The sequence below is a fragment of the Pteronotus mesoamericanus genome, unplaced genomic scaffold, assembly GCF_021234165.1.
Source record: "Pteronotus mesoamericanus isolate MK-2021 breed Mesoamerican mustached bat unplaced genomic scaffold, CSHL_Meso_final scaffold_651, whole genome shotgun sequence".
Classification (NCBI taxonomy): Eukaryota; Metazoa; Chordata; class Mammalia; order Chiroptera; family Mormoopidae; genus Pteronotus; species Pteronotus mesoamericanus.
Genome location: NW_026555325.1, coordinates 38,319,149 through 38,334,875, shown reverse-complemented (window position 1 = coordinate 38,334,875; position 15,727 = coordinate 38,319,149). Strand labels below are relative to the sequence as shown.

The 15,727-nt window shown below is 40.3% G+C and overlaps 1 protein-coding gene across 1 annotated transcript in view; it reads left to right on the top strand.

The window, feature by feature from the left end:
• Nucleotides 1-15,727, top strand: part of TTN (titin) — a 269,499-nt gene that overhangs the window by 83,217 nt on the left and 170,555 nt on the right. Inside the window, exons 70-97 of the mRNA XM_054562536.1 lie at nt 147-425; nt 543-830; nt 986-1,264; nt 1,361-1,639; nt 1,749-2,027; nt 2,149-2,436; nt 2,565-2,852; nt 3,402-3,683; nt 4,200-4,478; nt 4,595-4,876; nt 5,025-5,303; nt 5,396-5,683; nt 5,868-6,146; nt 6,239-6,517; nt 6,618-6,896; nt 7,041-7,328; nt 7,472-7,759; nt 8,974-9,255; nt 9,495-9,773; nt 10,186-10,467; nt 10,582-10,860; nt 11,370-11,657; nt 11,763-12,041; nt 12,152-12,430; nt 12,520-12,798; nt 13,474-13,761; nt 13,909-14,196; nt 14,589-14,879. Of these exons, the coding sequence (XP_054418511.1) occupies nt 147-425; nt 543-830; nt 986-1,264; nt 1,361-1,639; nt 1,749-2,027; nt 2,149-2,436; nt 2,565-2,852; nt 3,402-3,683; nt 4,200-4,478; nt 4,595-4,876; nt 5,025-5,303; nt 5,396-5,683; nt 5,868-6,146; nt 6,239-6,517; nt 6,618-6,896; nt 7,041-7,328; nt 7,472-7,759; nt 8,974-9,255; nt 9,495-9,773; nt 10,186-10,467; nt 10,582-10,860; nt 11,370-11,657; nt 11,763-12,041; nt 12,152-12,430; nt 12,520-12,798; nt 13,474-13,761; nt 13,909-14,196; nt 14,589-14,879 (7,917 nt within the window). The remainder of the gene's footprint in view (nt 1-146; nt 426-542; nt 831-985; nt 1,265-1,360; nt 1,640-1,748; nt 2,028-2,148; nt 2,437-2,564; nt 2,853-3,401; nt 3,684-4,199; nt 4,479-4,594; nt 4,877-5,024; nt 5,304-5,395; nt 5,684-5,867; nt 6,147-6,238; nt 6,518-6,617; nt 6,897-7,040; nt 7,329-7,471; nt 7,760-8,973; nt 9,256-9,494; nt 9,774-10,185; nt 10,468-10,581; nt 10,861-11,369; nt 11,658-11,762; nt 12,042-12,151; nt 12,431-12,519; nt 12,799-13,473; nt 13,762-13,908; nt 14,197-14,588; nt 14,880-15,727) is intronic.

The window sequence follows — 15,727 nt, the reverse complement described above, 5'->3', positions numbered from 1 at the left end:
CATTTTAAGTTTAGAGAGAGAACACTAACATAAGCATCTCATTGGAATAAACAGTCTTAGCGAATCAGATAGTACATGGAGTAAACATGGTAAAGGTATAGTAAAGGTAACAGGCTTTGACAGATGGCTATCGAATTTTATTTCAGAGCCTGCAGTCATTGTCGAGAAGGCAGGACCAATGACAGTGACTGTAGGAGAAACGTGCACTCTGGAGTGTAAGGTGGCTGGCACTCCTGAACTCTCAGTTGAATGGTACAAGGATGGAAAGCTGTTGACTAGCAGCCAAAAACATAAATTTAGCTTCTACAACAAAACCTCTTCCTTAAAGATACTCTCCGTTGAAATGCAAGATGCAGGCACGTACACTTTCCAGGTTCAAAATAATGTTGGAAAAAGCAGCTGCACAGCTGTGGTTGATGTTTCAGGTTAGTTCTGGTATATTTCTCTCATTGCTTAAACACTATTCCTTTCAAAAGTTTTCTTCTCTTGAGTCTCCTTTATTCTTTTAAGTCATGATGCATTTCTTGCCTTTCCTCACACAGACCGAATGGTTGCCCCCTCTTTCACACGAAGGCTGAAAGATACTGGTGGGGTGCTGGGTACTTCTTGCGTCTTGGAGTGCAAAGTAGCTGGATCTTCGCCTATCTCTGTTGCCTGGTTTCATGAGAAAACTAAGATTGTCAGTGGAGCAAAGTACCAAACCACATTTTCAGATAATGTCTGCACATTGCAGCTGAATTCTCTGGACTCATCAGACATGGGCACTTACACATGTGTGGCTGCTAATGTCGCTGGGTCTGACGAATGTCGTGCTGTGTTGACTGTACAAGGTCAGTGTCAGCCACTCAAACCCTTTCTTACAAATGCCCCTTTGGGTGCACATATAGGTTGACACACATTCAAAAGCGCTCTTCTTTTGTGATTCAAAATTGCGCCTAAATTTGAAGCTTACAGCATCTTTTCATTGTCCTCCATGTCTGTGTAGAACCACCCTCTTTTGTGAAGGAACCAGAACCTTTGGAAGTACTACCGGGCAAAAACGTCACCTTCACAAGTGTTATCAGAGGAACCCCTCCATTCAAGGTTGGCTGGTTCAGAGGTGCCAGAGAACTGGCAAAAGGTGATAGGTGCAACATCTATTTTGAAGACACTGTAGCAGAACTGGAATTATTTAATGTCGACCTATCTCAGAGTGGGGAATATACCTGTGTGGTTTCTAATGGTGCTGGCCAAACATCCTGCACTACTCGTCTTTTTGTTAAAGGTTTGCTCGAGTGCATTTGTTCTTCCTATTTTCTGTACACTGATCTCTTTGTTTGTATTTTATTGTGTTTAACTGCTGTGCTTTGTCACTCACCAGAACCAGCTGCATTTGTGAAGAAGTTAAGTGATCAATCTGTAGAACCAGGAAAGTCCATAATTCTGGAGAGCACCTACACTGGAACACTTCCGATTTCAGTTACCTGGAAAAAGGATGGTGTTAACATAACTCCATCTGAAAAATGCAACATAGTCACAACAGAGAAAACTTGCATCCTGGAAATTCTAAATAGCACAAAAAGAGATGCAGGACAGTATTCTTGCGAGATTGAAAATGAGGCAGGAAAGGATGTTTGCAAAGCTCTGGTATCTACGTTAGGTGTGTTGTCAGTTATTCTGTCTTAATGATTGGCATTCATCTAACAGGAAGTGTGATTTGTTTGGTTTTCTTTCATTCCAGTTGCTAATTGTGAGCCTTTCTTCTTTAGAACCACCTTATTTTGTTATGGAATTGGAACCTCTGGAGGCCTCAGTTGGAGATTCGGTTTCTTTACAATGCCAAGTCGCTGGGACACCAGAAATCACAGTGTCTTGGTACAAAGGAGACACCAAGTTACGGCCCACCCCTGAATACAGGACCTACTTTACAAACAATGTGGCCACACTTGTTTTTAATAAAGTGAATATCAATGATGGTGGAGAGTACACATGTAAGGCAGAAAATAGTATAGGAACTGCTTCTTCTAAAACTGTCTTCAGAATTCAAGGTGATGATGTTATTTTAGGAATTAAGAAATTTCTTTTTTCCTTATCTTAACTCTTTTATCTTTATCAGGGAAACTTTCATTTCATCTACTAATGCCTCAGGTATCACTTGTCTTCCTACAGAGCGTCAGCTCCCACCTTCCTTTGCAAGACAATTGAAGGACATTGAACAAACTGTTGGTTTACCAGTTACACTCACTTGTCGACTGAATGGCTCTGCACCCATCCAAGTGTGCTGGTATAGAGACGGGGTGCTTTTGCGTGATGATGAAAATCTACAGACATCATTTGTAGATAATGTGGCAACTTTGAAAATTTTACAGACTGACTTGAGTCACTCTGGCCAGTACTCTTGCTCAGCTTCCAATCCACTAGGAACAGCATCTTCTAGTGCTAGACTGACAGCTAGAGGTTTGTTCCCATGTTAAACTTTCTTTGTAAACCATGACCTCTTCTTGTTGTTAAAGTAGAAATGGCCAGTGACAAAAGCAAAACAAAAAACAAAAAACAACACATTGCCTTTTCTTTTCATCTTCCAGAACCTAAGAAATCTCCCTTCTTTGACATCAAGCCTGTATCTATAGATGTTATTGCTGGGGAAAGTGCTGACTTTGAGTGTCATGTTACTGGCGCTCAACCAATGCGAATCACTTGGTCAAAAGACAACAAGGAGATTCGTCCTGGAGGAAACTATACAATCACATGTGTGGGAAACACTCCCCATTTGAGAATTCTTAAAGTAGGCAAAGGAGATTCTGGTCAGTACACTTGCCAAGCAACCAATGATGTTGGCAAAGATATGTGCTCAGCTCAACTCAGTGTAAAAGGTATCACTATGTGGCATTTACCAGTATTCATTCTTTCCCATCCTTGTCTAATTGTCTTCTAAAAATGTCTTTAGTTTTTAAATTTTTGAAATACACTAACCAGATCACGTTATAATCTGTATATTCGTGTTGGAGGTAATAGTAATCAAAGTTCTGTTTTCTCTTTATATTGTTATTTAAGTTAGTGTATATCTACGTGTAATCCTATCAGAAAGTGTTGTTTAATTGAAATTTGTTAAATGTTTCAACTATGCATTCTCTTTTTCTCTTCTTTCCTGTTACGTGGCATTCTGATTTATCATTACTAAATTTTAATCACGTACATTTATAATACATTCACTTGTATGTTTTAGCTTATATATTCAAACTATAAAATAAACACATCAATTTAATTCTTTTTAAAAATATTAAAAACTTATTTACTAGAAAAGAGAACTTATTTTACCACAAAATTCTCAGAAAGTATATTCTTAATAAACCAGTTTTCCTTAGCACTAAACAGGATTTTTAACTACAAACCTGTCATTTTTTTTTCCTTTGATTTACTAGAACCTCCAAAGTTTGTTAAAAAATTAGAAGCTTCAAAAGTTGCAAAGCAGGGAGAATCCATCCAACTGGAATGTACAATAAGTGGTTCCCCAGAAATCAAAGTTTTGTGGTTCCGAAATGACAGTGAACTTCACGAAAGCTGGAAATACAACATGTCATTTGTTAATTCTGTGGCGTTGCTTACCATCAATGAAGCCAGTGCTGAGGACAGCGGAGATTACATCTGCGAAGCTCATAATGGTGTTGGTGATGCCAGCTGCAGCACAGCCCTGACCGTGAAAGGTTAGACGCTAAACTTCCTTCTCTCTTCCTTGTCCTCCGATTTAGTTCCTTCTCAGGAATGTTATCAACTCCAAAGTAAAAAGCCTAATTAAGGTTTATGGGCTTGCAATTCTTAAACCAGCTTGTGTGGTCATTTCTTATGTTAGCTTATTGAATATTGTTAGCTTATTCTTATGTTAGCTTACTGGTCATACCATTCTTTTTTTTTTCTTAATTTTATTTTATTTTATTTTTTTTTTACAGGCACCACTTTATTTGTAGTAGTTTATTTTTTATCTTATTTTTTTCATGGCCATTTATCGTGCTTATACCCCCTCTGCCTCCACCCGCCCCCTCCCCACCACAGTCACCCCACTGCTGTCCGTGTCCGCAAGTCCTTTTTCTTTTTTGCTCAACACCTCCATTCCCCAACCTCCCCCCACCTTAATGAGCCTTAATGATTGCAGAGTCTAATTTTTTTTTCCTTTTTAGCAAGCAAATATTCTCATTGTTTATCTTCTTTTTTTTGTCTGGTAGCGCCTCCTGTTTTCACCCAGAAGCCTTCTCCCGTAGGAGCCCTTAAAGGTTCTGATGTCGTCTTACAGTGTGAAATTTCAGGAACCCCCCCATTTGAAGTGGTATGGGTCAAAGATCGAAAGCAAGTTCGAAGCAGCAAGAAATTTAAAATGACTTCAAAAAATTTTGACGCAAGTCTTCATATCCTTAATCTTGAAAACTCTGATGTAGGAGAATATCACTGCAAAGCTACTAACGAGGTGGGAAGTGACACGTGTGTTTGCACTGTCAAGTTCAAAGGTTTGTATATATGGGCACAGCCATGTATGTCTCTTGCTTTCACCTTTTCTTGTTTGACCAATAATATATGTGGGTGTGAGTCTCATTTTTTCCTAACCACAAATTTCTTTCATCAGAACCTCCACGATTTGTGAAAAAGCTAAGTGACACCTCTACCCTTGTGGGGGATGCCGTCGAGCTGCAGGCCGTGGTGGAAGGCTTCCAGCCAATTTCTGTTGTTTGGCTGAAAGATAAGGGTGAAGTCATCAGAGAGAGTGAAAACACCAGGATTTCCTTCATTGATAACGTTGCGACCCTCCAGCTTGGTAGTCCAGAAGCATCTAATTCTGGAAAATATGTGTGCCAAATCAAAAATGATGCTGGAATGAGAGAATGTTCAGCAGTCTTGACTGTGCTAGGTTAGTAACAAAGTACAGCCTGAGGGAAAACAAATCAAGTTGATTGACCCATGATCCTTTTCTGCAAATATTACTCTCGCCCCCTACTGATTACCTTCTTAGTTTGGAAGGTGACTTTGTTTTCAATGTAACACACTTCTTCTTTTAGAACCAGCCAGGATCATAGAGAAGCCAGAACCTATGACTGTCACTACTGGAAATCCTTTTGCGTTAGAGTGTGTAGTGGCTGGAACACCGGAACTTTCAGCCAAGTGGTTCAAAGATGGAAGAGAATTATCTGCAGACAGCAAACATCACATTACGTTCATCAACAAAGTGGCTTCACTTAAGATCCCCTGTGCGGAGATGAGTGACAAGGGGCTATACAGTTTTGAAGTGAAAAACAGTGTTGGTAAAAGTAACTGCACTGTATCTGTTCATGTTTCTGGTAAGTAGCACAAGGTTTTACGAATGTATTATTTTTCCTGGGGAAAGAAAGAAAGGTCTTCTTTAAACACAAAACTACCCTTCTCCACGTAGATCGAGTTGTGCCTCCTTCCTTCATCCGCAAGCTGAAAGACACAAACACCACCCTGGGGGCTTCGGTGGTTTTGGAGTGCCGAGTCTCTGGCTCAGCCCCGATCTCCGTTGGCTGGTTTCAGGATGGAAATGAGATTGTTAGTGGGCCTAAATACCAGTCCAGCTTTTCAGAAAATGTCTGCACTTTAAAGCTGAGCTCCTTGGAGCCTTCTGACACAGGCGCCTACACGTGTGTGGCTACCAACGCGGCTGGTTCTGATGAATGCTCGGCGGTGCTGACCGTGCAAGGTCAGTTGCAAGGAGCAGGCTGCTGCGCCTCTTCCACGTGGCTCAGTGCCAGCCTTGCATGGAATTCTTTGTTTTGTCTTCACTTTTAGTCTTGGCTCCCTTTCCTTCAAAGAGCAAAAGCACTTCTCACTTGGATTTCTTTCTTTTTCTCTTGCTCTTCCCCTCCCCTCCACGGGGTATTTAGAACCACCATCTTTTGAACAAACCCCCGATCCTGTGGAAGTTTTACCTGGAATGAGCCTCACGTTCACCTGTGTCGTTAGAGGCACCCCTCCTTTCAAGGTCAAATGGTTTAAAGGCAGTAGGGAACTGGTGTCAGGGGAATCGTGCACCATCTCTCTGGAAGATTCTGTCACAGAGCTGGAGTTGTTTGACGTGGAGCCACTGCAGAGTGGAGAGTATTCTTGCCTCGTTACTAATGATGCTGGCAGTGCTTCCTGTACCACACATCTTGTTGTGAAAGGTTTGCTCTTCTCTCCAGTTCGTGTATCTTTAAAATTTTTCCAAGTCATCACTTGGAGATGTCAACTTTACCCTCATATTTTCTCCTTATAGAACCAGCCACCTTTGTGAAAAGACTGGCTGATTTCAGTGTTGAAACAGGAAGCCCCATAGTTCTTGAAGCCACGTACGCTGGCACGCCTCCCATCTCAGTGAGCTGGATGAAGAACGAGTTCCCTCTTGTACAGTCTCCAAACTGCAGTATTACTATGACAGAAAAATCCACCATACTGGAAATTCTTGAAAGCACGGTGGAGGATTATGCACAATACAGTTGCCTGATAGAAAATGAGGCTGGTCAAGATATTTGTGAAGCTCTGGTGTCTGTCTTAGGTGTGTTGACAGTTACCTCTTTTTATTGCTCTCTTTTCTTTCTTTGAAAACATCCTCTTTTGGTTAGCATGATTGATTGATTACCTTCTTTGTACCTTAGAACCACCTTATTTTATTGAACCTCTGGAACATGTGGAAGCATCCATTGGAGAACCAACAACTTTACGGTGTAAAGTCAATGGAACCCCGGAAATTAGAATTTCTTGGTATAAAGAACACACAAAGCTACGATCAGCTCCTGCATATAAAATGCAATTCAAAAATAACATTGCCTCCTTAGTAATCAACAAGGTGGACCATAGTGATGTGGGAGAGTATACATGCAAGGCAGAAAACAGTGTGGGCGCAGTTGCTTCTTCAGCTGTGATTGTTATCAAAGGTGATGGATGATGCTTTTGCCTAAGAAGTCTTATTGTGTGTTGACAGATCCATTTTCTTAAAAACATCAACATTTTAATAGACTGATATACATTGTAGATATTTTCTGTCTTGTAAATAAGTTTTATCTGTAACTTCTTTACAGAGCGCAAACTTCCACCTACTTTTGCAAGAAAACTGAAGGATGTTCATGAGACTCTTGGCTTCCCAGTTGCATTTGAATGTCGCATCAACGGCTCAGAACCTCTTCAAGTGTCTTGGTACAAAGATGGGGTACTTTTGAAAGATGATTCTAATTTGCAAACATCTTTTGTTCATAATGTAGCAACTCTTCAGATTTTGCAAACTGACCAGAGTCATGTTGGTCAGTACAATTGTTCAGCTTCTAATCCTCTTGGGACTGCTTCATCCAGTGCAAAGCTCATTCTCTCAGGTGAGTAACTCATCATATTACCCTCTTCCTTGTAAAGCAGCTTTGCTGTTCTGGGCCATCAAATTCTGGTGCCACATTGTTTTCTGCTCCATGTTTGGGAGCATGAAAACTGAAGTCACTGTGTTGGTCTTCATTCTTTTCAGAGCATGAAGTGCCTCCTTTCTTTGATCTAAAGCCTGTATCAGTAGATCTTGCTCTTGGAGAGAGTGGTTCTTTTAAATGTCATGTAACTGGATCTGCACCAATCAAAGTCACTTGGGCCAAAGATAACCGAGAGATTCGCCCTGGAGGCAACTACAAGATGACTTTGGTTGAAAATACTGCCACTCTGACAGTTCTCAAAGTAGGCAAAGGCGATGCTGGGCAGTACACCTGCTACGCAAGCAATGCTGCTGGAAAAGACTCTTGTTCTGCTCACCTGGGTGTACAAGGTACTTGTCTAAGAGCAAGGTCTCTCCCCCATTTTCAATATCTTAAAATGTAAGAGGAAGGAAGTGCTTGAAAGTAATCTTTAGGAGTATGGCCTAGTAATTAGATGTGATCGTGTGGATCCAGGGCCTTTCAAATAGGGTCAAGTGTTAAAATTTTTTTATTACAAATGGGCTGAAAGTCCATTTTTGAAGGCTAAAAATAGAGATTAAAAGAGAGGGTGAACAAAGCTTTTCACAGAATTGCAAGGAAATCCAAGTTTGAAGGAAGTTATCTTAGAACAAAAAAAAGTTCTCTCAAATGGCTTAAGTTCCACAGTAGTTATTAAATGAATGGATTTTGTCCTTCTAAGGGACAACAGAGCCCCAAGCTATCAAGCCCTTCAAGTAGAGTCCAGATTAATTATGTCAATATCTTTTCCTCCATTAGCCCCACTTAAATAATCATGAAAGCCGGCAGTGTGGGGAGTATATCAGTATCTGACATTATGGAAGACAACCAGTCCCTTCTATAGCATGTTCATGGCTGCTATTGTCCAGAGGTTAAATACTTAACTCAGTGGGCTGCTGGTGAACCCTTTAGACCATTATTAAAGATTTCTGTGGTAGTGCTGGTTTATCAATATCTTGAAGTTAAAAATAGAATAAGATTCAGCAGCCCACTTGCTCTGTGGCATATAGCTAACCCTCTTTATCTCCCTAAGCTTGAATATTTTGCTTCGGTTAATGAAGAAAACATTGCTCTCCCCACTTCAAAGGAAAATTATGAAGGCTGAAGAAATAGCTAAAGCCTATAAGAGAAAGTGGTGCTTTAAAAATATTAAAATAGCTGACCCAATTCTGCTATTCTGACTCATTATGGTACATGACAGATATCTTTTCAGCCATAGGAAATAGACGGTCCTCCACTGATCCACGTACAGGAAGTAATCAAATTCTTTTATCCCCTGTGAGCCTCAGAATACCTCCACCAACAGATACACACTCTGCCTCTGATCTTGCACTAGAAAAGTAATTTTTTGCTCAGAAGAGGGTTGCGCAATAGAACTTTATGTCTTTTCCTCTTTCCTTTTGCAATAATATTTGATGTCGGTGGTTGCAAAAATAAAAGTATTTAAACGCATCTCTATTTGACAGAGATTCCTCTTTTTACTTCATCTTGAGTTATATACATGTTTTCCATCCCTTATCTTGTGTATTCTCTCTTGGTCCTGTAGAACCACCCAGGTTCATTAAAAAGCTAGAGCCTTCAAGAGTTGTGAAACAGGATGAACACACAAGATACGAATGTAAAATAGGAGGGTCTCCGGAAATCAGAGTTTTGTGGTACAAAGACGAAACTGAAATTCAAGAGAGCAGTAAATTCAGAATGTCATTCCTGGATTCGGTGGCAGTGTTGGAAATGCAGCACCTCAGTGTTGAAGACAGTGGTGACTACACCTGTGAGGCCCGCAATGCAGCAGGCAGTGCAAGCAGCAGCACCTCCTTAAAAGTTAAAGGTCAGATCTCACTCTTCCTTTGTGTTTTTCCACATTAGACTCCCCTATAGCTGTTCTCTTAATACCCTACGGGACTCTCCGTAGGTATCTTAAAATCTTTAAAGGATACAATAGAAATTGAAATTGATGTTTTCTCTGCAATGGAATGGAAAACTGATTCTTAATTGTAACTAGATTCTTGCAGAATGCATCCTAATTTTCCTTTTCTTCCCCCTAACTTAATTACCTTCCAATTTCAGAACCACCAATTTTCCACAAAAAGCCTCATCCCGTTGAGACTCTGAAAGGAACTGATGTTCATCTTGAATGTGAGCTTCAGGGTACTCCCCCATTTCAAGTTTCTTGGTATAAAGACAAGAGAGAACTCAGGAGTGGCAAGAAGTACAAGATAATGTCTGAGAACTTCCTTACGAGCATTCACATACTGAATGTCGACACCGCAGATGTTGGGGAGTATCATTGTAAAGCCACAAATGACGTGGGGAGTGACACTTGTGTCACTTCTATCACTCTGAAAGGTTAGAGTGACTTCATTCTCTTCTGCGCTATTTCCCTTCTAATATTAATGCTCTGTTGGCCCCTTAAATGCTGCCCAGTTCTTCATTACTAGCTGTCTCTTCTATTTTTCCTTTCTTTTCTTCCCAAATCTTTCTGTTTAGGGTGCATCCCATTCCTAAATCCTCCCAAGTACCCTTTTAGACATTTTTTCCAATTGGTTTTGATTGGATTTAGAAAGCTGGAGAGGACAAGATGTTCAACTCTTTCTACAAATTCCTATGTGTCCCTGCTCCCATTCACTCAGAATGCCTCTTATTTAAGATAACAGAAACAACACCTTATCGCTACTTTGATTCCTAGCATTTGTGATTTAAGGAAAATAGTATTAACCCCACACATTTTAAATCTATCATATCTCTCTTTTTTTATCAGCACCCCCAAGATTTGTGAAGAAACTTAGTGACATTTCTACCATCGTTGGTGAAGAAGTGCAGCTGCAGACTACTATCGAAGGCGCTGAGCCAATTTCCGTGGCGTGGTTCAAAGATAAGGGGGAGATTGTTAGAGAAAGTGACAACATATGGATTTCTTATTCAGAAAATACTGCAACCCTACAGTTTTCAAGGGCAGAAATGGCCAGTGCTGGGAAGTACACCTGTCAGATCAAAAATGATGCTGGAACGCAAGAATGCTTCGCCACATTGTCCGTTCTCGGTTAGTACAAATGGGATGTGATTATGAAACCAAGGCGTACCCTACCAGTGTGTGCGTTTTCTTTAGTTTTTCAATTTGATTTTAAAATTTGGATGCAATTTTATCTCATTTTAGAACCTGCAGCAATTTTGGAAAAGCCAACATCCATAAATGTCACCGCAGGAGACACCTGTACCTTGGAGTGTGTAGTCACTGGCACACCCGAACTCAGTACTAAGTGGTTTAAGGATAGAAAAGAACTGACAAGTGACAGCAAGTACAAAATAAGTTTCTTCAACAAAGTATCTGGCCTTAAGATCATCAACGTGGCACCCAGTGACAGTGGAGTATACACTTTTGAGGTGCAAAACCCTGTTGGCAAAGACAGCTGCACAGTCTCAGTTCAAGTTTCAGGTTGGTTGGTTGGGCTTTTGTTTCAATGCTATTATAATGTAGTTCCTGATTTACATGTATATATGGGAAGATCCACCTCCTACAACATGACATGAATCTGATATTTTATGAATCAGCAAAATCAGAGGTAACTTATAGAGTTAGAAGAAAACCCAGTTAAAAAGTTATATCCCTTTCTCATAGAGGAATTTCCACAATTCAGGGTGGGAGGAGTAAAACTTCATCCCTGGATAAGGATAAAGTAGGCTTCCGCTGTCACTTATGCAGGAATAGTTCACCATATAATGAGTCACAGGAAAGAGAAACCAACAGCCCTAACAAGTCAGCTAGCACATCTTGCCTGTTGATCCTCAAGGCTTTCAATTGTGTGAACCTATAGGGAATTCTTTGATACTCTCTCAAAAGAGCCAAATAAATCTAGGTATGTTCCGTCAAAAAGAGAGTTAATTCTCTTTTCAAATCATTTTATAACTGTTGTCTTTCACTTGTTTGACTTTTATTACATTTAGACCGAACGATTCCTCCTTCATTCACAAGAAAATTGAAAGAAACGAACGGTCTCTCTGGTTCCTCGATTGTAATGGAGTGCAAAGTCTACGGATCACCTCCAATCTCTGTCTCCTGGTTCCATGAGGGGAATGAGATCAGCAGTGGGAGGAAATACCAGACCACCCTGACGGATAACACCTGTGCTTTAACTGTGAACATGCTGGAGGAATCAGACGCTGGAGAATATACTTGTGTAGCTACTAATGTGGCTGGTTCGGATGAATGCAGTGCTCCTTTGACTGTGAGAGGTCAGTTACAAATACAGTAAAATAGAATTGCATTTCCTGATTTGTAAGCACTTTTATCTTCACAAACCAAAAATATTAAATTTTTCTGTGTGCTTTTTTGTTTAGAACCCCCATCTTTTGTTCAGAAACCTGATGCCATGGACGTTTTAACTGGAGCCAACGTAACTTTCACTAGCATCATAAGAGGAACGCCTCCTTTCAGAGTCAGCTGGTTTAAGGGCAGCAGTGAACTAGTACCCGGGGACAGATGTAATGTGTCTTTGGAAGACTCAGTTGCTGAACTAGAGTTGTTTGATGTAAATACAGCGCAAAGTGGAGAATACACCTGCATAGTTAGTAATGAAGCCGGAAAAGCTTCTTGTACAACACATCTCTCCGTCAAAGGTGTGTATGACTGCCCTCCCATGCATTCCCAATTAACACACATGACTTAAGAGATGTGTCTGTATCTGTGTGTATATGTGTTTGATTTCATATTTCCCATTTGTTTATAGCCCCAGCTAAATTTGTGAAGAGGCTCAATGATTACAGCATAGAGAAAGGAAAAGCCTTGATCCTCGAGGGCACATACACTGGGACTCCTCCCATTTCAGTTACATGGAAGAAAAATGGCGTAAATATACCTCCTTCTCAGAGGTGTAATATAACCACAACCGAAAAATCTTCAATCCTGGAAATTCCAAGTACCACAGTAGAGGACTCAGGGCAATACAACTGCTATATAGAAAACGCTTCTGGGAAAGATTCCTGTTCAGCACAAATACTGATCCTAGGTTTGTTTTGACTGTACCTTCCTATCTTTATCTATAAATAACCACTCCAGCCTGTCTCCTCCATGGCTCATTATCTCTCTTGCCTGCAGAACCGCCATATTTTGTCAAGCAGCCGGAGCCTGTTAAGGTGACTGTTGGAGATTCTGCCTCTTTACAATGCCAGCTTGCTGGGACCCCTGAAATTGCTGTATCCTGGTATAAAGGAGATACGAAGTTGAGACCCACTACCACCTACAAAATGCATTTTAGGAACAACGTTGCTACACTCGTTTTCAACCAGGTTGATAGTCATGACAGTGGAGAATACATCTGCAGAGCTGAAAACAGCGTGGGAGAAGTTTCCTCATCAACTTTCCTTACTGTTCAAGGTGATTGCAATATTTCAGAAGTGAATGAATTTGTATTTCTTTTGAACAAGATTTAAAATATCTGGTGAGGGCCTTCCTTTTAGGAAATTCTTTCCAAATGCAAAATTTTCTGCTTAAGTCATCTATAATTAGTGGCTTATCTCTCTCTCTTTTTTTTTATTGTTGTTGTTCAATTACAGTTGTCCCCATTTTTCCCCCATTGCTCTCCCCTGCCCAACCCCCCACCCCTGTTCTTCCATCCTCCCCCCTCATTGTCTTTGTCCATGAGTCCAGAGTAAGATGACTAAATCTTCAGTTGGAAGGATCGTGTAACCCTTTGTCTGTATAATTGATTATTTAAGAAAAATGAGTGACCATATTTTTAAAACCCCATCCTATGAGTTTGTCATTCAAATTGCTAGAAGGCAGTCTTGAGAAGCAGGAGAACCTGGAGGTGTACCTAAGCCTATCAGTTGTCCATTGGTTTATATATCTTTGTACCTACTGTGCATGAGGCTGGCCTCAGAGTGACACTTTTGCTTCAAATTTTCCATGTTTTCCTTTGTGATCAAGTTCATCCCAGAGATTTTAATACCTCGTGATATCACTATCTAGATAACAATAATGGTGAGAAGAATATTCAGTAAATTAAAAATGCCCCAAAGTATTTTTATTACTTCAATTCTGTTCCTACAGAACAAAAACTTCCACCGTCATTTTCTCGACAATTGAGAGATGTTCAAGAAACAGTTGGACTGCCCGTTGTTTTTGAGTGTGCCATAACTGGGTCAGAGCCCATCTCAGTGTCCTGGTTTAAAGACGGCAAGCCATTGAAAGACGACTCAAATGTACAAACGTCGTTCTTAGATAATGTAGCCACTCTCAATATTTTTAAAACAGATCGGAGACTTGCAGGCCAGTATACTTGCACAGCAACAAATCCTATAGGGTCTGCTTCTTCGAGTGCCAAACTCATCCTCACAGGTTTGTGGATTCTTAAACTTCTTTCTATTTCTGTAATTAAAACATTTATAATCAAATATAAAACTAGGGAGAACGCATCATGGTTTCTGTAAACTGGGATGGTCCAGATAGGTAGTCTGAACCCTTGTCTCTCTGCTGTCCTCTTAGAGGGGAAGAACCCACCCTTCTTTGACGTCAGCATTGCCCCTGTGGATGCCGTGGTGGGAGAAAGTGCAGACTTTGAGTGCCATGTCACGGGGACACAACCGATCAAGGTCAGCTGGGCCAAAGACAACCGAGAGATACGAAGTGGCGGCAACTACCAGATTAGTTATCTGGAAAACACTGCCCACCTGACAATTCTGAAGGTAGACAAGGGAGACTCTGGACAATACACCTGCCATGCTGTGAATGAGGTGGGAAAGGACTCCTGCACAGCTCAACTTAACATAAAAGGTACCGTTTATTTTGCATGTAGTCCGACAAAATGCCATCATTTTATATTCTATACTAAGGGCGCAGTTTTTATTGGGAACAAGTAAAGTTTAGGATACATTTTGAAACAAATGGCATAAAAATGATTACAAGGCCAGCCTTCCTTTTTCTTTATTTTTTACAGCTCTCTGGTTCTGTAAATGGCCATTAGTTATGCACATTATCTATCCTTCATGTCAGCTAACAATGTAGAATAAACTTTGGAAGGAGGCTGAGATATTTGGGAACACACACGATATTCTGTATTTAGTTGATCAGCATTGACTTTTTATTAAAAAAATGACTTCTTTTAAAAAAAAACCCATGTTAACTGCCTCTGATTCCACTTCATATATCCTTGCAATTTCTCACAGAGCGGCTAACCCCACCAAGTTTCACGAAAAAGCTCTCAGAGACAGTAGAAGAAACAGAAGGGAATTCTTTCAAACTTGAGGGCCGTGTTGCTGGCTCCCAGCCGATAACTGTTGCTTGGTACAAGAATAATATCGAGATACATCCAAGTTCTAACTGTGACATCACATTCAAGAATAACGTACTGCTGCTGCAAGTCAAGAAGGCGGGCACTGGGGATGCTGGTTTGTACACATGCAAAGTGTCAAATGACGCAGGCTCTGCTCTGTGCACATCTTCAGTTGTCATCAAAGGTCAGTTCTCTTCATGTCCCCCAACTGTTGTGTTTCTCTGCACTGCCTCTGAGGCAGCCACTGCATCGCCTCGGACACATGCATTTCTTCTTCGACTCTGTTGACTAAGTCATAATGGATAGAAACATACATTATTTAATTGGCTTACCATAATTCCATATGTTTGCTTAAATATATATATATGTGTGTATATATATATAATTTGTAACTTAATTACATGGCTCAGCTAAGCAGGTGTTATATAATAGATTAAAAATCTTAGCTATGATTACATCCCAAAATTCTGTTAGGCAGTGAAAAGTCTAAGTCTACTTTGAAATCCATGCATACGTGACATATATTTTTATGAAGCACATTTATTTTGATATATTTTTAAATTTTTACCATTGAATATTGCATTAGCTTTGCTTATTAGAAGTTATATCACTCTCTGGAACATCCTTTTTTTAAGTATATTTCTAAAGGATTATTGTTTGACATATATTGCCCAAATGTTTTAGCCTGAAAATGAACATTAATACCAAATAAAAGAGTAAATTTGCTTAAAAAGAAAAAATAGATGAGTGGAATGATACTACTGCATATAATTATGGAAGATATATTTAAATACATAGTCATAGTTTGAGGCAAAGAAATTGACTATATTGTTTAAGGGGATTGTCTCAATCCGATCCTCTGGTAATGGATTCACCCAGATGATTATGATGCAGATTCATCAAAACCATTTTAGGCTATGGGGGAGGGGTAGAGCAATGCGGGGGGGGGGGGGGGGGGCGGAGAAAAACCTTGTGGACATGGGTAACAGTGTGGTGATTGCCAGGGTGAGGTGGCGATTCCCAGGGTACAGG